The following is a 24,980-nucleotide window of genomic DNA, read 5'->3' on the forward strand; positions in this document are numbered from 1 at the left end:
AAAGTTATTTTCTAAAGAGAAATCTGAGGATCTAAACTAAACTATCTATCTATCTAAAATCTAAACTATCTAATTTTAAAGACGAGCAGTTTTTGAGACACTGTATAACTAGAGGATATACGTGGGCCGTAGCTAAAACATTAATTGAGGGGTGGTAGGGTGTATATATATTCAGTTGTGCTTTACTGACTTCTTTAGAAAGCCAAATCACTTCCAAAAGAAGTTATTCGGTCACAACTGAATTTATGAAAATGCACTCTCCCCGACCCAATTAGCGTTATAGCTACGGGCCTGAGGATAAGTAAAGATTAGTGAGAAAGGATTAATGTAAGAGTCGTGGAGCGTAAGTAAAAAATATGTAAAATGGCAAACAAAGACAAAAATGAATAAAGAATAGAGAATGCTATATATAAGCGTTGGTATACCAACTTTCTAATGTAAGCCGTTGTCTATAGTCAGTGCTGTAAGTAATACATTTCGCCTAGTCCCAGTCAATGTTGTGTTTTGTGAGTCGGTGATGTTGGGCAATGTGCTTAGTTTTGTTTTATTTCTTTGTAGATCGTTTGTGTTCAGTAAATGTTATGTTTAAGTTCCTCCCAGTCTCCCCGATATAGGAAGCGTGGCAGTCGGAGCAGTTTATTTTGTAAACTGCCCATTGTCGTTCGTTGGGTTGTTCTTTGTCCTTGATGTTCGTTAGTAGTTGTCGTAGCGTTGTAATTGGTTTATGTGCAACACGTATGTTGTATGGTCATAAGATACGCGAGATTCAATTTTTGAAATATTTAACGAATTTGGTATCGTTGAATTATTTGAAGAAACAAAATAATTTGTACTTTATCAGACTTAGAAATATATGAAGATATAAGTAAGTTTTTTCTTAAATGTATAAAGCAGCGAGTCGGAAGTGGAAAATGTATGATGCGTTATATGTCTTTTGAAAATCAAGGTCTTATTAAGGACGAGGTGAATTAGTTTTGAAATTAGGCATGGTTTGTCTTTTGGGGTTAAAATGCGTAGGACTTCAATTAATGTTGAAGCAAATGCTGCCAATGCTCCACTCTCGTTAGACCATCATTTATACATATTTTGTTATTCTGGTCACATACGTTCATGAATTACTTTAAGTAAACATATATTTTTATAGGAAAGTATTTTTTGTCCATTCCCATTATGCCTTTTATCAACAAAATCAAAACTAGTTTAACGACTAATTAAAAATTTGAACAAGAAAATTCCTAATCACAAAACACCTTTCCCCTTATACAATAGGCTTTAGAAACAACAAACAACAACTGAGGCATTTCGAAAATTTAAATTATCATTTAAGATTATGATTTCAGATACAAAACTTTAGTTCTAATTAAAAACTACAAGCAATAGGGAAAATCAATTGTAATCTATTTATCATACATAACAATAGACAAAGCAATATACGAATTATTTAATTTTATGTTCTGTCATAAAAATGGCGTTAATTAAAATTTTGAATTCTTCGTCGACCAGTTTTACCAGTTTGTTTAATTATTTGAGGCTGACACAATAAGTTTGGAAATTTTCTTGACTTGTCCTTTTCTCCTGGAATTAAAAATTGGAAAAATATGAATATAGAAAAGCAGCGATGCAATATGAATTATTAGATAAAATTAACATAATTAAATTATTAAGTAGAAAAAGTTTTTATTTCATTTAGATAAGTTACTGGATAACAATATTCATCTCGTTCACAAATACGTTCTATTTCATCCTTTTCAGACGAAAATTGTGATTCAACACTCGCGGCTTAAGTATCATTCACATGCTAAGATGATGAAAATGCAAATTAATATTTATGTTTATACAGTATTCCGTATTCATGCTATTAAAATTAGCATTATTGTTTCATTTCTTTTATATCAGGATGGTATGAATACAATTTGTGAGAATCTTAACATTTTGTCAGCATTAAGTAAAGAATCCTTAAAAGTAGCGTAATTGTAACTTGTCATCGAAAATTATTTTAAGTTTTACCTTTTGTATTTCTTCAAGATATTTTAAGAGGGAGTAGATGCAGTTGAGTGTAATTTCTTTTGAAATCGCATCCTGTTTTGGAGGTGAAAGTGGAGACCACAGTGATGGTTCTTCTAAACACGACCGTAACGCTTTGTCTTCTTCAGGCCAGTATTTCTTGGTGTCTGATGAAAGGTAGCGGAATATGAAACGACGAAGTGCTTTTATAAAGTTCTGTGGCTTCAACTGCTCAATTTCTGTCTTCGTCACACTACTGACGATTTCTTTCACGTTTTTTGGCAACTCTTGTCGAAATCTGTCCGCAAGTCCATCAATGGCACCATCTGCAAGCATATCTTCAAGAGCTTCATAAAGTGCAGCAACATGTTTTATCTTGATCGAACTTTTAGGATCAGGTAACAGATTTAGTGGGAAAGGGCTTGGCAACATCTTTGACCACTTTTCAGCAAGCTCTTCCAAAGTCATTTCAACGTCAAAATTCTTTAACTTTCGTTTGATAAGGAATATAAGAACTTCGACATGCTGTAAAAGATGTTGGCTATCTTTTATTCTTCGTTCTTTCAAGTTTGACAAACCTTTCTGTATCTCAATGGGCAAAGTTGGGGTCTGTCTCACTAGCAATCGAATCTCTGTCAATAAAGGACCGCAGAAATGGAACAGTTCTTTTGCAAATATGATTTTGTTAAGCGTCCCAGTCAGATAACACTTTCAAAAGCGATTTTTGTTGCCAGCCAAATTTCTATCCGTTGAAAATCGTACTTGACTTCTCGCCCTCTGCCATACTCAAGATTGCTCTGTCCATATTTGAATAGTTCATCAGACCATTGGTAACTGATTATATCTTTTTGTTTAGCATTTTGAACTGAGATTGACATGACACCACTGCATTTCTCTTTTTCAAGAAAGCTTAAAGCTGGATGACTGTAGGAAGATGAAAGGGAAATCATTGCATCTAAAATTAAGTTTTGGTAAGAGACTAGAATTTCTATGGCTGTTTTAAGGTAAACACCATATTGACTTTCTAGTAAACAGTATGCAACAGAGTCATTCTGTACAAGGCGCGGCATCTTCTCTTGTTTAATCAAAAGCTTTTGATTTACCAAGGGGCGCATTTTATTCCATGCTTCTATAAATTTGTTGAACAAAATCTTTAAACTTTCTGTTTCTTGCGGAGTTCTTTTCAGTTCCAGAAGATGTCCACAGATAAAATCATTGATAGACTTAGTTTCTGCATCTTTTCGACTAATGCGATGTGTTAATGATGACGATAGTAAACGAGACCATTTCAGTAAATGGTAGAGATTGGGAATAATCTGGAGTTGGTTAAACGTTGCAAAGAACAAGTTCAAGAAACAGTGTTTTTCTTGAACATCTTTTGGAGAAAAAAGGAATGCTGAACGGAAATCTTCCAAACTTGGTTGCTTCGTCACCCGAAACAATCTCTTCATATCCTGTCTTTGTTCTTCTGGTTCTTTTGGATAATTGTCAAGTTCCAAGATGCTGCAATTCAGTGTAATGTTTTCACTGTCTTTGGAGTGCAGAGGCTTTAGAATTTCCATTAGTTCCTTTGACATCCCACGCGATTTCAAAAACACGTCCTCCGTTAACTGTGAAAACGTTTCTTCCCATTCCCGACGAATCTCTAACTTGGTAAAATCTTTTACTCCTTGTAAGTTATTTCTGATCAGATTCGAAGTTTTCTCAACTACAAGATGCATGGTTTTTATGGCAAAATCTTTTTTGCAGCAAAGGATTTTCATTAGATGTGACAGATCATCTTGAATATTTTCAAAACAAAAACTCTCTGGGTTAGAACTATTGCTGTCAAAATGAAAACCATGCAAAGAATTGAGTGACGTTGAAAGGCTTTCTTCCGAGAAACTACCAATAGCAAGGCCAGCATAAAAGGATGAGTAAACGATGAGATGCAAAGCACGATAAACGGCTGGATTCAAGTTAGTTGTGCAAAGAAAACTTGAGTCACAAAAACTGGAGTGTGATGGTACGGCAAACGTTTCGAAAGATGGGAAGCTCACTGTTTCTTTACGCAAAACTTCGTGACAACATGGGCACTCACTAATATCGTCTTTAATTGACAATCTAAAACCACATACACATGTAAAATGGACGGAATCTTTGACAAATGGTAAAAATTCGAAGGCGCAAAGTAACTTTGCTTCTTCATCGTGAGAAGGAATACAAACTTGTTGAAGCTGGGAAGGATTTGTGACACACATATAAAATGGCGATTTTTCATCTGATGCACCTGTGCCAACGATACTGGCAATATGCAAAACTAACAACGCCATTTCTACTTCTTCAACTGACGACTCGGGTGATAGTTGGAGTTGTGCACAGTGGAAATCGTGACGTCCAATAACTCTCATAAACAGTTCTTGGAGCATTTTAGGGAAAAAAGCAACCTCTTTAGCAAACCAATCGGCCATTTTTTCTTCTTTATCAGTGAGTTTTCGCACAGCCCGTTTCAAATATATCATGTTTGTAAGAATTATAAAAAGAGAAAATGCATGATTTGGAGAATTTTTACATTTGATCATATATTCTTCCATAGATGAGCTGTTACCTGAACTCAACTTAAAATAGGCAGCCTTAGCTTCTGCATATTCGGGGCTTTTCAGCGGAATCGGAAACACTGCTTTCTCCTGAATATTTTCGTCACACCATGGTTGCTGCAACGCTGAAAGGACTTTACTTTCCTTAAAAAACTTTTGCAGATCAAAAAGACTTACATGTTCACGAAGTTGTTTCATGAAAAAAAATTGTATTGATGATTTCTGACATTTAAGCAATGAGTTGACTTCATACATCAAAAGAACATATGGACTGTCTTCTTTTAAAGCGCTAGTGTTAACAATTAATTTTGCTAAAATTGTGAAGAATCCCCGAAGTACTGCAACAGCTGATAGTATTCTTAAACCACACTCCTTCCGGTTGCCTTGGGATATCAATTCGGAGGCAGATTTAGCAAGCATAAGCACTTCACAATCAGAACTATTAATGTCTTCTACTGTAAAATGACTTTCAAACTTCAGTAAGCATTGAATAAGATCACAAATCATCACAGAAGCATACGAATCATGATGCATCAAATCATGCGAAAAGCGATCTTTGAATACTTCATCAATAGTTTGAAGACAAGGACAGTTTTCTATGGCAGTTTCATCGGTGACTACTTTCATAAATATTCCAGGTGACTCCATTTCTTCTACCATCAGTAGCCGTAACAAAACAGGGCTCATTATAATCACCAGCTCTGATCGTTCCAATGACAGAACTTGCTCAACGATAAATCGAGAACAACTTGTGTCAACGTTCGTGTCAATACAACGGCCGTAAAACAAAGCTGAAAATTTCAGTAAAGCATCCTCTTTATCAGTATGATATTTTATTTCTTCTTCTAATGGACTAATTAGTTGATCGGTTATCATTTTAAACGAGTTTGGGTGATCCAAGTATTCTGGAGCAAGAGCAATACCGATTTCGTTGAAAATATACAAAGCAGGCAAACTTTTTGGTAAAGGTGTTGGAGGTAGCAAGATCATTCTTGAGAAATCAACACATAAACGGAGGAAATGAAGTGCTGACGAATGCTCACTAATTTTGACCGCCAATGAAAGAAGCAAGTTGGCATTTCGTGTCCACGGCTCAAGGCCGCCATTCCTTTCTACAGTTTCTTTGGAAGGAAACATTTTCCAACAGAACATTGTTACTAAAGTGTCACCAAATTGTTCTGCGTTTTCATGAAGATCTTTTTTTTCTTCCACTGAATCTTCTGTGCTCTGACCAATTTCATCTTTACAGGATTCAGCATCAGCATTTGATGCATTGTTTTTTTCTGTTACATCATCATTCGCGTATTGATCTTCTGTAACGCGAGTTTCATTCTGATACTCAATCACATCATTTAGTTTGTGAAGCTCATGTTGCTCTATAGAATTTATCACTTCAGTATTTAGGATATCTATGCTGCCGAACAGTTCTGTGAAACCTGAAATAGCGTTTAGTCCAATAAACGGCCGAGAGCAATCAACCATCTTTAACAAATCAAGTATTTGTTCTCGATGAGCCCATGCAAAGATGTGAATCATTGTGAAGAATTCAGGCATATTTTTCAATGGCAAATTTTGCTTGAATTGTGAAACAAACATTGCTTTTAGTATCAACACACGCTGAGAACGACATACGGCTTGACTAAAGTCGGCAGTAATTATATCAAACAGATCTTTCATGTATAATTCGTGACAAGCAGGGGTAAAATAATGAAGGTCAGTTACTAGATTCATAATCATTTTAGAAAATCTTTCCAGTTGATCTTGCCGAACAAGTTGTTTTAATTGACCATTTTCGTCATAATTATCTTCATTTTCTTCTAGTTGGGCATAGTCTTCCATGAATACCTCTTTAACGTTGTTAACTTTTTTGATTACCACTTGGCTAAAAGGCAGGATAAGATCAAGGCTTGTGCTCTCAAGAACATACGATTCAGCTCCAAGGGGTTCTGGAATTTCTGTTATTCTAAAAATTTCGTTATTATTGATAAATTTACACCACAGATCTTCTAACATGGACATCAAAGTCCCATCATATTCCTCATTAAGATGAGGTGGCCAAGCATTCTCTTTTTCAAGGAAGTAAACGATTTTCGCTAACGGATTTCGAACTAACCGAGAAACAAACTGCTCCATTGCACAGTAAAGCGTGGATGAATTAACTAACGACTGACGATCACAAGCCACTCTTACTTGCCAACTTTCTTTTAAGAAAATATCTTCATTATGTTCCAGAGAATTCCCGTCAATTGATTTTAATATGAAATTTTCAATAACTTGCGAAACAGCTTCAGATTTGAAAAGATTTCTTGCAATGTGCAAAACAATCTCCAGAGGACGTTGGTTACCAGTATATTTAATGCAAGTAAAGCACCATAATAGATCATTTTGTGCTATCCTGCTAATAGGCCAAATAGATGATGTGAGAAGGCTCTGAACACTTAATCCACGTATTTCACTTAATGGAACAGGAGGGACCTCCAGGATGTCAAGGAATACTTGTCTCCAACCACAAAGAAAACTAAACTGCCATGGAACACTCTCTTCAGCTTCTCCACGTTGCACGTGCACTACGATGCAAACATGCTTATAGCTTTGCACATCTAACTCAGACAAACATTGCTTGTATGTGTTTCGCTTTTCTTCAATGATAGAACGGGCGAGAAGTAAATGTGTGCCGTCCAATTCTGGTTTACTTTGTAAAACTAACAACTCCTTATCAGGCGCATTCCAGAATTTGTCAATTCTCTCAGCCAGCTGTTTTTCGGACTTATATGCACTCAGTCGTTCGACCTGACTTCTTAAACTGTTTCCCAAACATTGACAAATGTCTGTATGAATATTGGAAAATGTCATGACCACAGTTTTAGAGCCAATATTGTCATCAATAAAGACAGATGAGTTTGCAACGTATTCCATAAACGCAGCAAAACCTTGGTGAACAGGCTTTGCGAAATATTCATCACTGATTTTTTGTACTTCAAGAGAATCCTCTTTTAAAAGAACGCACTTCTGCATGCGAAGTACACCATCAGGTGAAGCCACCCACATCAAATCATCTTTGCACTTTTTCAATATTTCTTCAGATTTTCCTAAGTTATCTGTGTTTTTGCTGTGTAATAAGACCAGAGATGGAAGTGAGTCATCATGAAAACCAATAAACATATCGGATTCACTAAAGTGTGGCTCTAAACCTTGTATAGTGGATATTCCTTTAACCCAACATCTAAGCTCGTAGATCAAATTCTGCTGGTCTTCAGTTAGGACGTCTTGAAAGCGCAAAAGTTGTTTTTCAAACCTATTTAGGAAAGGTGGATCGGAAAAGTCGACTTTATATTGATCAATGAGAACAATACATCGAAATCCATCATTTACTTGACACATAGGGTTGCTATATGCTCCAAGAGCAACACGACAGTTTTTTCTGTTCCCAACAATGGCGTAATTCTGATTTAGCATATCGTATAGACTTCCATAAATGCTTTCTAAGTCTCTCAATATCAAGATACAATCCCGCTCCATGCAAAGAATGATGCGACTTAAGATCCTATAGTTGTATTCTTCTGATAAATCTTCTTCAAAACGACTGCCATAAATCGTGATAATTTCCTTCTTTGTTGTGTCCAGACTTTGCTTTAGAATACCTAAGGCAGAATCTTTACTGGTTATGAGCATCAGGTGACGAGCATGTGGATCGTTAAGATTCGCTTGTATTAATTGTGTGACAGAAATAATTTTTTGATCACTTGATGTCATGTGCTTTTTTAATTTGTCCAGAAATATTTTTTGGATATTAGTTAGTTCACCTTGAAGTCCACCAAAATTACGCTGTAATGATATGTTAACTTGGTGAAAGCTATTACAACCAGCTAAGCTCTTAATTAATGAGTAGTAATCGCGAAGACCATGAAAATTGGCATGTTTTTGTTGAGCTTGATATTCGAAATATGATTCAGCCAAACACTGCAGTTCTTCTTTTCCCAGACTTTGGCTGTAATCACTACTCTCAGCATGATGAAGGGATTCCCCAGTCTCATATAAATCTTCTTTTGTTGGTTCTGGTCTGGACAAATGAATTGCTCTGTTCATCTTAGCGGCATCCAATGACCAATTTGAAATACCTACAACTGCAACATCAGGTAATTTTCCGTCTCCGGGCTCTAGTAGACTGTGTAAAACTTTTAGAGGGTTGTATTTGGAATTTTCCGCCAATCCAACTTCATCCAGTAAAACAACAGGCAAGACATTCCCATCTTTGTTGTGTGATTGATATTTTCTAGCTTTTTCAAACACTTTGATGATTCCTTCTGAAGTGGATGATTCTGAACCTTGATAGGAGACAACGTAAAGTTGTGGCAACTCTCTAAACAGAAGATCTCGTGAGTCGCGTCCACGTAAATTGCTTCTAATCAATTGAATCGACAAAGATTTGCTGCAACCAGGTTTTCCAACTACAAATATAGGGATGCGATTTAGTATGCACACCAACATAACAAAAACATTCTCTCGCAAAGCAGCATTTCTTGCTGTTCCTGGAGGAAGTTCCATCCTATCTAAATAATCTTCTTCTTCCATGCGTATAATTGCGGAAAAACGTCTGATTTTTCAGTGTATGACATTGCAATCCCGTTACCGCAAAACAAATCCATCATGTTTTTTCGATACTTCTGTCTTAGTTCAGCAGTCGGTAGTCTAGATAGATAACAATGCGCAAGAGCAAGAACAATACTCCTAGTCATCTCATTATGCGATGATGAAAGCATATGGTAAAGTCGAAGGTGATCAGGAATATCGTCTTTAGTATGATCTAGTTTTTGCGTTTTTTTGACATTTTCTCAAACCAGCTGATCAGGCAAATGCAACGATGCACGTCACGAAGACTGACGCAATATGGATTTTTTTCAGCTTCTCGAATAAATCTCTGTGATTCAGACAGCAAATGAAGAAGAACATTTTCCATTTCTTTTGGTAGGTGTCTTACCATTCTCTGAATATAATCTCGTTCATCATTGGGTGTAAGAGAACCATAATCCCAAACATAGTCAATCATAGCTTCAGGTAAAGGGTGGACGCGATACACAAGACCAGAATATTCATCAGTGACATTCTTGCCTTCCAAGCCAGCTGTTGTGATGTGTTCTATAGGACGCAACTTGTATGGGTTACAAGCTGCAAGGAAGACAAGACCTCTTGATAGTGGTTGGCCACGCAATGTATGATGACACATAATGTCGCTGATTAAACCTAAGTGATCACAAGTGTTTATTTCATCAAGGAAAATCCACATTTTTGATTGTTATCCTTTGCAAAGTTTTCTTTCTCTTCGATGAACTCAACAATATCTTCTTCTGATATTCCAGCATGAAAGTTAAACACATAAAAGTTCACTCCACATGTTCTTGCCAAATAGCGAACAAGGCTAGTTTTACCACAGCCAGTTTCTCCCATAATAATAACTGGAACATTTGCACGAACTCGTAGTACAATCAATATCATCTTAAGGACGTTATCTGGAGTCAGAACGTAACCAGGAAATAAATTATTTTGCTCTAACATTTTCATGCAAGCTATCTTTTCTAACTTTTCCTGCAGTTGCTGTTGCGTGAAAGACTTGAAGTCCTCAAGCTCTTTGTTTCCTTTTATATCTTGACTAATTAGCAACTTTTAACGTTTAAAGGAACACCATTTTTGTCACGATAAACTGCAGTTATTGCTTGAGAGGTGAGACCATGAAACACGACTAACAAGTGATTGCTATCTTCCCATTGTATCATACCTTTTACCCGTTCTACCATATCTTTAGCAGTTTTAGCAGGAGAAGTCACTGCCAAATCAAAAGCCTTTGCAGACTCATCTTCAGAAAGATTCCGTATCTCACTTGAACGAGAAGTTGTTAAAGCACGAGATGCAATTTCCTTTGTTACATTTAAGAGGGCATCAAAAAGAGTAGTGCGAACACCTTGAGCTTCATCATCCATCATAGATTTAAGATTTCCAATTTTGAAAAATGCGCTGTTTGAAAACTTTATTAGTTGATCAGCTAGAACTTTTAGAAAAGTGTGGAGGGTTGTAAAAGTGATATCGGCATCTGATGAAAAGTACGTGGCTAGAAGCTCTTGGCAACGATGTGCCGGTAACGGCTTCACTTTTTTCGGTCCACTGAAATTAACTTCCCTTGATTCAATACGAGCTTGATCAAAGAGATGTAAATACTGGCACACAACTTGCACATTGCTCGTAATTTCTGCGCTTACCAAAAGATTCTTGTAATTTTGCCACTCAAGATCTATGCGAGTGAAAAATTTTGACACAACAAATGACTCTCGCAGCCAATCTTTCAGCGAATTTGCTATTTCAATGTAAATGTGCGTTGTTGGTAGATGATAAAACTGATTACCACCTGAAACCATTCCTATCACAATAAGTTGGAATAAGAATGTATCCAACGATAATGGATTGCTTACCTCGCCAATGTCCAGGTGTAAACAATGATACTTCTTAAGTTTAAGCTTTTTCAAACGTTGCATAATTTTTTCTGGCTCAAATAGGCCGCTAATTGAGAAAGTGACGACATTCATTTTCTTATTCAGTACCTCACGTTTGATCCATTCTGTTTTACCAAGACCAGGAAGGGTGGAAGTTATCATTCTGACTTCGGGCCAGCTAGATCTTAGACGATTTGCAAGACCAAGATCACTCATACCAGAAATGTGGTGTGAATACTGGGAAAACTGTTCGACGATGTGGTGGTGGTCGCCACCACGGCAAATCAAAGCAAGTTGGTATTTTGCAGTTACATTGATATTTTCCAAGGTTTCGTATGATTTTTGCTTTTCTTTAATTGCAATAACCAGTTCAAATTGTAATTCATTGGGCAGCAATTCGACATTAGCAATACAAAACAAGCTTTTGCAATGAAGATTTTTGGACTGTGCAAAACATCGTTGGAGTAAAAGGTAAAGGTCCTCCCACGTCGTTTGAGAGCTGCAAAATATAATTTGATACGGTTCTGGAAAAGCTTTTGAGGTATTCTCGTAGAGTGTGAGAATTACGTTAGTCGTTAATGGGCTTTCTGGTTCTAAACTAGCAACAAAAATTTCGCCTGGAGTAACTATCGCATCTAATTTAACATATGATTGATTTTCATCTTCATTTGGCACCAGTCGGACGACGCGTTGTGAGTTACTGAAGATGTTTTCTAAAGCTTCGCCAACAGTCAGTAACAGTAACTCGGGACTTTTATTTGATCGTAATTTTTTCTTTTGTGATTGTCGATATGTATCTAGTTCTTGTCTAGTAATGAATTGGTCTACAAAGTGAATTAAGGAAAGAGCTTCATCACAATTATTATCGGTATCATTCATCAAGAAATCATAAAGTGTGCCCAATTGATCGGAACGGTAGTAGTTAAGAAAGTAAAACTTTTCACGAGCTTCTTTCAACATATTTTCCCAGTTTTGTAAGTCATGTAGCAAAATATCTCTGTCATTTTGGAGATCATCAGTCGTTTTTATCTTCTTCCAGAAATTTCGGTACTTAACGTAACCAGATGAAAGCAACTTCGACAGAAGAGTAGAAATTTCTGTGAGGAGATTGACTTGATTAATAAATTTTTCAAAATCGATATCCTCGCTGCTTTCATTAGAATGGCTTGATAAATGCTTGATGGCATTTTTGTGAGAACTAATTATAAGATGCGCACGGCTTCGTAAATCATGTAGATCCTCCAGTGAGTAATTGCACCTTTTCTCCCCACCACTTCCCTGAACCTCGTAACTCATCATTGCTCCATTTTTTTGCGAAATCCAATATTCTCCACTGTTGAGGCAATTATTTATGATTTCTTTGGTTATTTCCCCACGATTTGCAATACTCATATACAATCCACGAAGACTGTTGACGTTTGTACTGCACTGTTTAAGCTTTATGGCTATATCTTTATGGTCCAGGCAAGAGTCTTTTAGCATGTTTAGAAAAACATGAGGATTACATTTCTGTTGCTTTTTCTTTATAACCAAAGGTGCTAGAAATCCATGAATGTCAATTAGATCTGACACTGATGACTCGGATACATACTGGTCTGAATGTTCTTCAACGGCATCAATAAGAAAGCGAATATCTTCGTCAACGATTTCTTCTATAAAGGCAAGCAATTCACTAGATCTTGACAGCTCCTCAATCACACAATCCAGGTATTCTCCAGAGAAAGACGCCAGTATTTCCGTTACTTCTTTCATTAAATGGTGCAAAGATTCAAGCGTTAGCTCACTACTGTTCTCCAAAGTTGTCTCAAATTGAACAAGTGTCGAGATTGTTTCATTTGAAGCATCTGCGAACCCAAAGATTTTGAATATGCCAATGACTTGTCGTACTTTTTTTAAGACTTTGGGATACTTCACATAGTCTTGGATGTAAATTCTAACCAAAGGTGAAAATTTTCGCCGAAAATAACTTTCTAGCAATTCAAGCTCTCCTACAAGCTTATCTTGATCCTTTAAATTACCAAGTATGGTTTTCATTGTCGGCAGACTTAATAAACTTGGGTCCTTCAACACTGGATTCCATTGGGCCTGAAGTTCCTCAATTACTTTGGTCGTAAGGAACGTCATCAATGAATAAAAATCGCTTACGGCTTTATTGCTTGTTCCTTCATCTTCAAATTTCCCATGTTCATCGGTATCCGAATTACTTAAGTCTTTCAAGCTTTTTCTAGCCAAGTTCGTAAAGGAAAGTGAATTTATTAAAGGTTTCAGTGCTTCAGCAGGGTTTAAAAAAGGAAATAATGTTCCCCAAAACTCATCACTCTTCAATTCACATACTCTTCTTCTTTTCCATGTATCTTTTAGATCATTGAATGACTCGATGATCGTGTTGATACCATGAACAGGATAAATATCACTTGATATTTTTTTCCCGTAATTGATTGCTGACTCCAGCAACTGAATCTTTGAGACACAATCTTCCTCAACATGAACTAATTTTGAGATTTGAGTTAAAACTTGCTCTTCAATATTTGCCACGTCACTTTTTGGCACGGTCTTACTTATCACATTTGCGCATAAGGAAGAAACCTTTATCTTTTCTTTGTTCACCATCGTCAACAAACTTAAGGATACGTTGCTTTCTTTAATGCACCTTTCTAGCTCCTCAATAACTTTTACCACAGCTTGATATTTTTCATATTTTTCAATTGTTCCTTTAAAAAAATTAAAAAGTTTTCACGTTAAATTAAATTTAAAATGTGGTAGCTTAAACTCTTTGATAATTAAAAATTATTTCTTGCCTTGCGTTTTAAGTAAAATAATCCAAACATCGCACCACTCAAGAATCTTCGTGAGACTTTTTTCACAAATAATGTTGTCTTTGGTAACTACAGGTCCATCTATAATGTCCAGGATACACACTAATAGTTCCTTCCCTAGACTGAAAAAGGAAACTGGTTTAGCACACAAAACGAAAAAAATGCACCATGCTCTTGACAAATTGTCTAACAGGACACAAAATGGAGGGAAATAAACAGGCTGAGTTAAAGAAATATGTGTTTGTATCAAAAGTTTTTTTAAACAAAAAAACAAAAACAAATTGTATTAAACGGTCGACATTGGCGATTTCCCGTTAGACCGCTTAATATTCAGATCTTCATGATTCATGAAAATCACCCGACGGGCTACGTGTAATATATTTAATACATACAACCAACATTTCACCAAATAGTATTATTCCTCGACATACATGCAAAATAACCCATAAAAACTTATAAAGCGATATTTTTTTAGAAAATTCAGAGTATATATAAAAATATCACTGCTAAAACTTCCGAGAAATAATCAAACGTAATGTGTGTCAAAAGAGGAGTTGATCACGGTTAGAATTGCAGTGCGATTATGAATAATTGAGCATCACTGCATAGTTGAAGAAAAATTCAAGTCGCCGGCAAATACTTCCACACCTGAAAATACTGTTGACACTTTGACATGTTTCAAAATAATTATTGATTAATACATTTTATTATGTGGTGTATTTATTTAACCTTAAGACATTGTAAATGTGATGACTGCGTATTGAGGTGACCGTTTAATAAAGATCACGTTAATACTATTTATATTATGAAATTTTCGGAACTTTGCCAAAAGATTGCTAACTCAGGGTGACCAGTAAAACGATGCCACTCAATATGTTTTTGAAGGGTTTGAGAATCAGAGTTCCAACAAATTTGGTGTGATATAGTCATGGCTTAGGCGCAGTTGTTAAAAATGTAGTGAAGTTTCGTTAGGGTTGACCAACAAAATTTTTGCCAACATTTCTCTGATTGCACAAAACAAAATTTGCACAAAACAGTGATTTGACTAGCATGCAAATATATTCCTGGTAAAAAGGTACATTTGATGTGCAGAATGCAGCCGTGTTTGACGTCCCACAATGCAGTGTCAATGATAGATAATTTACACTTTTTAATATAGGTCAAGTTTCATATTACGCTTACTCGTGCTCTCATTCAAGTTATGTAGAGAAAAACACAATAGTTTCAAAAAATATAGGAAAACTGTGAAACAATGTACAGACATTTCAATTATTTTTTTTGAGGTAGAGAGAAATATTAAAGCCATGATGTGCTACGATATCACAAATAAACAAGGCACCTATTTTTCTGTCTTATGGCTCACTAGAGGTTTAACGACCTTTATACAAGGGTATAAGTAGTCTTTATGGTTTACTAAGCTATAGTATCACAATCCACTACCATTTGACCACAGGTTTAGCCACTTTCCGATAGTTATTTATGCTTTTTTTTCATTTTTTGTACAAGTAAAGTCGCCGAATGAAAACTTTAATTATGAGTTTCGTTGTCTCTTCAGTCAGTCACAACTCACAATTGACAAAATAATAAACAATCGTGCAATTGTCTGTTGACTCTCAAACTACACGGCATGCACTTGAATTATGAAGCAAATTAATACTATCCCAATGGATGAGAATAGAACATGTTTAATTTTACTGCGAGTGTAGTGCGCATATGTAGTCCCAGACTAATTCGTTTGCATAGAATATGATAATTTCGAATAAACAAAAACATACATACCTGCTATTTGAGAATTGACCTAGAAACTTGCTTGATCTCTTTACCACCACTGGCGTCTGTTTCAATATTTCTCTTATACAGGATTTGTAGCACTTCTGAACATCAGGTATACATTTCTCTAAACTGGCAAAAGCTTTTAGAAACAAAATGGGTTCTTCATTTTTTAAAATTCTTTCCAGAACAGAAGTGAAGACCTCTTCAACGAGAGGTACATTTGTGCTATTTAAGGAGCATTGCATAATGGCATTGATTTCTTCAAAAACTAATTCAATTTTTTCTGAACTGTTGACTCTTCTTTCAAACATCGTGTTTGCTACTTTTGTTACGACCCAAGAATTACATATTTCAACTTTCTTTGAAAGTCCCATTTCATGCCAATTCTTCTCAAAACGTTTGTCTTCTAGAATTTCAAGCATCACAATATGACGAGAAACTGAATTTGACTTAGATAGCTTCATAAGTAACCCAAAGATTCGATCTATGGCCAGAACGTTATCCGAGATACATTCGACAAATATTTTCACGTGTCTTTCATCTAACTTATCATCTGATGTTGCGCATTCAAGCAACATTGGATACATGAATTTGTTCATATTAAGATGGAACATCTTTAGAATTTTAAAAAATTCAACCAACTTTTTACCAGTTTCTTTATGCATGCTAGAGCTTTGCTGCCTATCTCGGTAAAACTGGACCAAGAATTCCCCCATTTCATCGTCCCTTGCAAAGAATACACGAACACAAGGAGCATGAAATACATCTAACGCATCTTCCAAAATTGGAGCGCTTTTCAGAACCAAATGCAGCAATCTTTGATGTGCAATCTGATCTTCAATAGTTTTCACTTCTTTTATATTTGAAAAGAGGGATTTAACCCATTTCTGGTATTCTCCTGCACCTGTATATCTGTGGTTGAGACAAGTAGCGTGTTCTTTATCAAGCAAAAATTTTATTCCGAGATATGGATAAAAATATGCTGCAAGTGTAAGCCAACCAGGACTGTTACTTTTGCTCACCAACAAAATTGCTACTTTTTTTAAAATCTTTAGATTCGATTTTGAATAAAGATTTGGGTTGCTAGATACCTTAAAACACTCTAGCAAATTGTCACATGCTTTAGCGGTCTGGTAATCACTCGGAATGATTAAGTACTCAGAATTCTCTTTAATAAGACCCAGAACAATGCAAAGGTACCAGTACTGAGCATGTAAAATACAATTGCCAGCAGCTTGTTCTATAATCCAATTAACCATAAATTTGGCGTCATTGAGCGTTAAAGATCTAAAGTTCAATTTTTCTATTTGGCTAATAAATTCAGAATTTGAGTTAACAACTGATCTAAACATCCACTGCACATAAAAAACAACTGACTGTGGATAGGTTTCATGCCAATATTTTCTATCATCAGGGAAATGAAAAACATCAAGCTGTACTTCCGATGTTACCCGCCTATTCGAACGTTCTTCACAAAAATATGGGTCCTTGCTAAGAAGTCCAATGCGATTTCCAAATAGATTAACGTCATGACCCTTGCTATGAATAACGTATTTGTATTTTACACTGCCTATCAAATCAGCACGCAACGTATTTGTACATCTCCACAATTTATCGATATTGAAAACTTTTTGAAGAGGTGAACTTTCTCCAAAATCAAAATTAACATATGCTTCGTCAAAACAACAGTTTCCAAGCACCAGAAGATAAAAATCCACCTAAAGGAAAGAAAGGCAGGTGTTGTGGTCAACTATGAAAACTAGAAAATTTGGACGAAACGGCATCATACGATTAACTGAATGAGTGAGATAGATCATGGCAATATTCCTCATGGGAATGTTTCTCATGTGAATGTTGCTCATGGGAATGTTGCTCATAAAAATGTTGCTCATGGAATGTTGCTCGTGTGAATGTTGCTCATAAAAATGTTGCTCATAAAAATGCTGCTCATGGAATGTTGCTCATGGGAATGTTGCTCATAAGAATGTTGCTCATGGGAATGTTGCTCATTAGAATGTTGCTCATGTGAATGTTGGCCATGGGAATGTTGCTCATAAGAATGTTGCTAATGGGAATGCTGCTCATAGGAATGTTGCTCGTGGGAATGTTGCTCATTGGAATGTTGCATATGTGAATGATGCTCATGAGAATGTTGCTTATGGGAATGTTGCTCGTGGAATGTTACTCATGGAAATGTTGCTCATGGGAATGTTGCTCATGGGAATGTTGTTCATGGAATGTTGTTCATGGAATGTTGCTCATAAGAATGTTGCTCATGGGAATGCTGCTCATGGGAATGTGGGTCATGGGAATGTTGCTCATAAGAATGTTGCTCATGGGAATGTGTCTCATGGGAATGTTGCTCATGGGAATGTTGCTTATGGGAATGTTGCTCATGGGAATATTGCATATGTGAATGTTGCTCATGAGAATGTTGCTCATTGGAATGTTGCTCATGGGAATGCTGCTCATGGGAATGTTGTTCATGAGAATGTTGCTCATGGGAATGTTGCTCATGGGAATGTTGCTCATGGGAATGTTGCTCATGGGAATGCTGCTCATAGGAATGTTGCTCGTGGGAATGTTGCTCATTGGAATGTTGCATATGTGAATGATGCTCATGAGAATATTGCTTATGGGAATGTTGCTCATGGGAATGTTGCACATGTGAATGTTGCTCATGGGAATCGAACTCAAGATTTTTTGCGCCAATTAAAATGTATGTCAATAGTTAGCTATTATTATAAGTATACTTCAAAAGATTTCTAGAAACAACTTCAAGTTTCATGCAGTCCTTTAAACGTTATATAATACCTTATCTTCGCCATATATGTTTGTTAGAAAATTTATCTGGTGCACGGAATTAATATATAAATTGTTTATTAGTTTTTTTGTATTTGATTCGAAATATTATCTGCGATAACCCTTTACTTTCCAATTTTTTTGTCCATTGTGTTTTTGATGGTTTTCTTAATATTGCCATGCGACAAAGCTGGGAGACAGAAGGTTAAGCAATGTTTCATTTAATAAATGAAATTGGATGTGAGAAAAAGACCCCAAATTTCATGTACTTCGATGTTGCTGGTCACATGACCAAAATTTTACAATTCACTTATAATTTCGCTTATAATTTCCTGGAAAAATTTGAAACTGATGATGCCGAACCACAAAATTTTTTTAATACAAAATGCGTCAATGAATGCAAAACCATGCATTGTTGGGTATACTTATTCTCCAAACTAAATTATTTTTCCCTTATAAAAAAAGCGAATTTTTATGGCTCGTTGCAAACACTTTTTAAAATCTATATTTGGTTACTTATCTTAATGAATGTCATATTTTTTAATGCTTACAGGTGTCGCGCATTAGCTGAATTTATGCAAACACAACTATATAGCGAAAATAATTGTATCAAAACTGCAATGTCTTTGATTCATCTGTCGGACGGGTCGGTCATTTTGTTTTAAAAGTTTCCTAACTTGCGAAAATAGCTGACTTTTAAGACCATATATAAATAGATGTCCCACGAGATCGCATGCGTGACAAACATTACACACGAATTAAGGAATTGTGTTGCATTTTACATAAATTGATTAAGCAAAAACTTAAACAGATTTCTGGGCTACTTATGAATGAGGACACACTATGAGGGCTGGCTAAAATTTGCAGGTGAAAGTAATATATTTTTTAGCTGAAAACATTCGTGGCGGCAATCATAAGTGGCTTCAAATATAGTTTCAAATATAGTTTAAGGAAAATTTTAAATATTATAATTGTTCTATTGTTTAGAGATATTGTTTTGTCGCAAAAAGAAAACGAACTGGAATCAACATAGCACGACTAAATAAGTCGATTGGGCAAAGAAAAGAAGATTATTAGTAAAAAAAAGCATCTGAAGCACAGTTCTGCAGTTGTTACATAGTTCATTAATTATATTAGAGTTACTAAACCATTTACTTATTGCTTAAAATATTTAAATGTTTCAAGCAACAATATATCCATAATCTTTGCTTGAAGCAAACAATTCAAATAAGCTAAAACACAATGATATGCGTATTCACGTTTTTACCTGTTTTGTTGAAGGTTGTACTTGAGTAATGTTTGCTGTAACAACAGAGGAATAACTTCGCGGTGTGCAGTGGAGTTCAGCTACAGTTCTTTTTTCGGCATCAATTTGATGATAACTAGCTTCTGATGTTTGATTGTTTTCTTCGTGCGTTATTGGCTGCTTAATGTCAACGGACTCGTTTTTCTCTGGCAAATGTTTCTTAGGAGCAGAACTAGTTATGGTCTCCTCTCGACTTTCTTGGGTACTTTTCTCATGTCTATTATTACCATCTCTATGATTTGAATCCTTCGTTTCAGCCTCATCACTTTTATTTTGGATGATTTTTTTCTCGCGAGTTTTTGTAGATCCAACGTTTCCCTCCTGATCTGCAGTCACGACCTTCCCTTGTCCTCCATATCTTAGAGGATCGTCAGAATGCTCAGCCATACTGCCTAAAATTCACAAAATTGGTTGAACAACTACTTTTTTATATCAATTAATTTCTGCATAAGAAAGTTTTACACACTTATTTTCACGCCCTACAGTAAACACTGACAAAGCATAAAAACACATTTAGACAAGATCACTCTTCATGCGTATGGACATAACGTATTGTATAAGCGTATATATCTTGTGTCATATTTCTTTCAAAAGGGGAATTAAAATGAAAAAATCAATGTAAAACAAAATCTTGATTTTCGATTGCTTTTTTCTGCACGAGTTTGACTAGCTACAAATCAAATTAAGTAAAATTAAAAGTTGAATGTTGATATTACAGTTTCAGTTCATATTTATCAAGCCATTTTGTCATTTTTTTTTTAAGTGATTCGCTTATAGAACACGAGCTTTTGTAACCACTTTTTCACAAACTTGAAACAAGTAAATTTAACAAATTTATATTTAACCGTTTTCTGTTCAGTATCAAATACACGAGTATGACGTCAGTGATAAGAACAAAAAAATGACCGCGAGCCGCCAAATGACGTCATACCCGCGTATGTATAACTCATCAGACAGCTGTTTAATGTAATCAATTGGTTTTATGTAAAAAAACCGAAAAAATTCCCCCTTTTAACTGACAAACATGTTGTTCTTTTTTTCAAAATTGAGAAAGTCATTGGCTAACAGAATAGACAAGCACTGGATGACCATTTTTTGTTTAAATTGTGTTATCAAAGACGAAGTAGCTACAAATCAACGTTTGTATGAAAACCTTTTATTTTATTTTATTTTTTCTCAAATGCGTCAACTGCTTCAACTTGGTGTTCTTAATGTTTTTATTTGCTTATTCAGGGATAAATTCAGGTAAATATCGAAATTATTTCGCCTTTGATTTGTTAGTTAAATGCTTGAAAATTGTGTGACGTAAATTCCGTGCGTATGTTCTCTAATAGATCATAGCTCTCGACCAATGCAATTGAACAAATTCAACACAACGCAAATCATATTGGCCAACATGACAAAATTAATTTTAATCAAGCCAATTGTATTACAACAGTTTTTTGGATAAAAATTAATCCACGAGGAGTTAAATTTGTCATGGTATTTGTTGTATTACATCAATAAAGTCGCATTGTGCAGATACGCAACAGCTCCTAATCCACGATTCTGCTTTTAAAATTAAAAACATAGTTGGTACTGTTTTGTACAATAAACTGCAAACTCATAACCAGTCGCAATTTGGGTGCAGCAATATCAACCACGACATCTCTTTGAACTAATTAAAAATATAAACTGCCATAAAGTGCATTACTTGTCTAAATTTTTTCATAACCATCAAAATTTCAAAAATGAAAACTTGTTTCCCTTGTTTAGATCAAACACTTCGGTTTTGCACAATACACGGTAATTAATAACTAGGTTTTCTAACTTCAATTATACAATGGCCAATATATCTTATGTTCTGATCTTTTATAATTTTGCATTTAAGTACATTCATAAACTGCAAAGCAATCATTAAAACTTGCGTTATAATTAAAGCAGTATATGCTTTTCTCAACACACAGCATCATTTAGCAATCAATCTTGGCATAAAATATGTTTTTATTGAAAATCATAACTTAACTTCTATAAAATAATTGCACAATTTTGCTAACTGTATAACTGGGTGCTTTAAACACTTTATGAGTAAAACATATGGACTTTATGCTTTAGCTCCCATGAGGTTTGAGACTGGTTATCAGGAGATTTTAATGTTAATCATTAGTGTTTCTAACAAAGCATTCAAAGAATACCAGGAATGCATATTAAATATAATTTTGAGAATATATGTTATAATATAAAGACAATTATTTGCTGTTTCTCCCAGAGTCACATGGCATTTAAGGCAACGTAGGGCTTGTTAACAGGGGATATTCATTAATTGTCTATTAAACCCAATTGATTTCCTCTTTTATATCAATCATCTTGTTCTTCTAGTACTATATAAATTGATTTTAAAGGCAAAGCCAAATGATTAAAATCATTTTAAAAAATAAGAAAAAATAAATTATTTTTGACCTTATTTTACTGGCAGAATTAATCTAAGATAACAGGAACTAATCATGAGCGTTTTAAAAGAATGCTAGTTAAAATGATAGAAAATGAAGCAAAATTCAAATGTAAATCAGAAACATTTGTTAAAGATAACAAATAAATAATTGTTCAAAGAAAGAAAAAATAGAGTTTACATATCTAAATTTGAAATAGTTAAAAATTTTTATTATTTATTAGCTTATAATTTGATTTTGAGAATGAGGATCTTTAAGAAGAATAAGGGAAATTACTGTAATGGAACCTGCATAAGAATTAAAAATTGGTTGTAATAAGTAATAATTCTAGGGTTTGTCTCAAAATAGATGTTTATCAAGATTTTAATGCTTGTCCTTATTAAAAAGATTATTACATTTACTTATTGGTTATCCTCTATTTTGTTGATGTCTTTAAGGTCTTATGTTTTTTCACTATTGTAAATTCTATGTTGCAAACTTATGGAAAAATTAAAAATACTCTTAATTGCGCAATCTTCAAAGACGAGATGGTGTATAGAAGTGAATCAAATGAATATGGAATTTTTGAAGAATACAAAATGTTAACATAGCAAATTGACAACAATTCAATAATACCAAGAATTGCCTATAAAAATTCAAGTGGTTTGTTTTGCATAGTTTATGAGGTTTTTTCATGTTGACCAAATTGACAGTACACATCAGAGAAAATCATAATATGATGGCAATGATTGGACTATTATCACTGAAGAATATACACTGAATTTATTGAATGATCAGTAGATGCGCTTGTTAAGTTTGCAAGACCATTGGCTAATCACGAGGAGTCACAAAGTCTAATAAAATATCAAGGAAACTATTCGTGATGGATGATTTATACCATTACATTTGCCAACTTATCTCTACTTCAGTAATTTTATACCTCTTATTAATTAGCTAGACTGCAGGGTTTCTTAACCTGGGGTCCATGAACCCCTATAAACCATGATGGTGCTTTAAAAGGTCCGAAATCTCAAATAAGTTGTATGTCACAGTATAACTTAGATCTTTGTTACTGTAAATTAAAAAGCAATAAAACAGTCAGGACGTCGAAACAACCTTCAAAAGCATTGATTTAAAAGTTATTTGCGTTCTACTTATTGGTTACTGCACTGTATTTTTGATTCTTTATGGTTTTGTAATTGTTGTATAACTTAATTGACTGAAAGGTGAAATGGATCATTCATTATTAACCGTTGAATTATTAATTTGCTTCTTTTTGGTCTGCCAATTTCTGGACTATATTACTAAGTTAATTAAAAGCTAATTTTGACAATTGCGATGTAAGTTTCTTGTTAAGGGGTCCAAAGCTTTCATGTAGAATGTTTTGGGGTCCGTGACCAAAAAAGGTTAAGAACCCTGTAGAGAAAAGTCTTCAATAATAACTAAAAGCAGCATATTTAAATCCATATAGTTTCCTATTACCTAGTTTAAAGGTGGCCCTTTCACAATTCCACTCCCAATGTATAATAGCGTATTCTGCAATAGTTGGCCTAAATTTGCCTAGTAAACATCATATTGTAGTGTGGATCTTAAACTAGACATGTTTAGTCCAGTTTAAAGAAATTTTCAAACAATTCAATCAACAAACCCAATGACATGCGTATTCAATTACCTGATATTGAAGGTTGTACTTGAGTAATGCGGCTGTGCAGAGCAATAACTTCGCGGTGTGTAGTAAAACCAGCTTCTGCTCTTTTATCAATTTGATGATAACTATCTGATGTTTGCTTCGTGCATTATTAATGCATTACACGTTTTTCTCTAAAATGTTTATTAAATTTAATAGTTATGTTATCTCTCGAATGTAAAGGATGTTCGATGTGAACGATCTACAAATTTATTTAGTCAAAACATTCTTTACAGATGATTTCTTTCTCATTTTTGTAATCCAACGTTTACTGATTGCATTCACGAATTGCTTTCCTCCATATCTTAAGGATTCAGAATGCTCAAACATACTGCCTAAAATTGATAAAATTGTTCCTTTTTTATATCAATTAATTTTGCTTCTTTTACACACTTATTTTACGCCCTACAAACTGACAAAGCATAAAACACATTTAGACAAGGTCACTTGCATGCGTATGGACAAACGTATGTTCATCTAAATATAGTTGTCATAATCAGGCCCACTGTAACAATGTAATGTTTAGTTGCGTTTTCTGCAATAGTTTGACTAGCTACCGATCAAATTAAGTAAAATTAATAGTTGAATGTTGATTTACCTTAGTTCACACGCCAAACACGTTCACTAGTTTTCAAGTGATTTGCTTAAAGAACACGAGCTTTTGTAACCCAGATCTTTTTTCAAACTTGAAACAAGTAAATTTAACTTATATTTAACCGTTTTTGGTCAGTAAAAATACAAGTATGACGTCAGTGATAAGAATAGACGCTCGTCATATGCGTATGTATAACTCATCAGACAGCTGTTTAATGTAATCAATTGGTTTTTAAAAACCGAAAAAATTCCCATTTTAACAGAAAACAAGTTGCTCTTGTTTCAAAAATTGAAAGTCATTAGCTCAATAACAAGATCTTGACATTTTTCTTCATTCTATCAAGACGAAGTAGCTACAAAGCAACGTTTGCATGAAAACTATAACCTTCCACAAATGCAAACTGCTTCATAGTGTTTAATGTTTTTATCAGGGATAAATTCAGGTTTATATTGTAACTTTCGCCTTTAACTTCCCAGAAATACTTAAAATACTGTCGTAAATCCAAGTGTTCTTCATAGATCATTGCTTAAT

At 34.7% G+C, this 24,980-nt stretch overlaps 2 protein-coding genes across 2 annotated transcripts in view; both read right to left on the reverse strand.

Annotated features, from left to right (window-relative positions):
* LOC124458236 (5'-methylthioadenosine/S-adenosylhomocysteine nucleosidase-like) overlaps window positions 1–24,980 on the reverse strand; it is a 76,274-nt gene that overhangs the window by 428 nt on the left and 50,866 nt on the right. The window lies entirely within an intron of this gene.
* Window positions 1,301–24,110, reverse strand: LOC124458232. The gene is given in 11 exon segments (XM_047008279.1): window positions 1,301–1,575; window positions 2,008–2,717; window positions 2,720–9,184; window positions 9,187–9,361; window positions 9,364–9,864; window positions 9,867–10,243; window positions 10,246–13,773; window positions 13,861–14,000; window positions 15,658–17,369; window positions 19,721–20,153; window positions 24,066–24,110. Coding segments are annotated over 10 exon segments (14,088 nt in total). The 5' UTR covers window positions 20,147–20,153; window positions 24,066–24,110; the 3' UTR covers window positions 1,301–1,521.

The sequence above is a fragment of the Xenia sp. Carnegie-2017 genome, unplaced genomic scaffold (genome assembly GCF_021976095.1).
Source record: "Xenia sp. Carnegie-2017 unplaced genomic scaffold, XeniaSp_v1 HiC_scaffold_6, whole genome shotgun sequence".
Lineage (NCBI taxonomy): Eukaryota > Metazoa > Cnidaria > Anthozoa > Malacalcyonacea > Xeniidae > Xenia > Xenia sp. Carnegie-2017.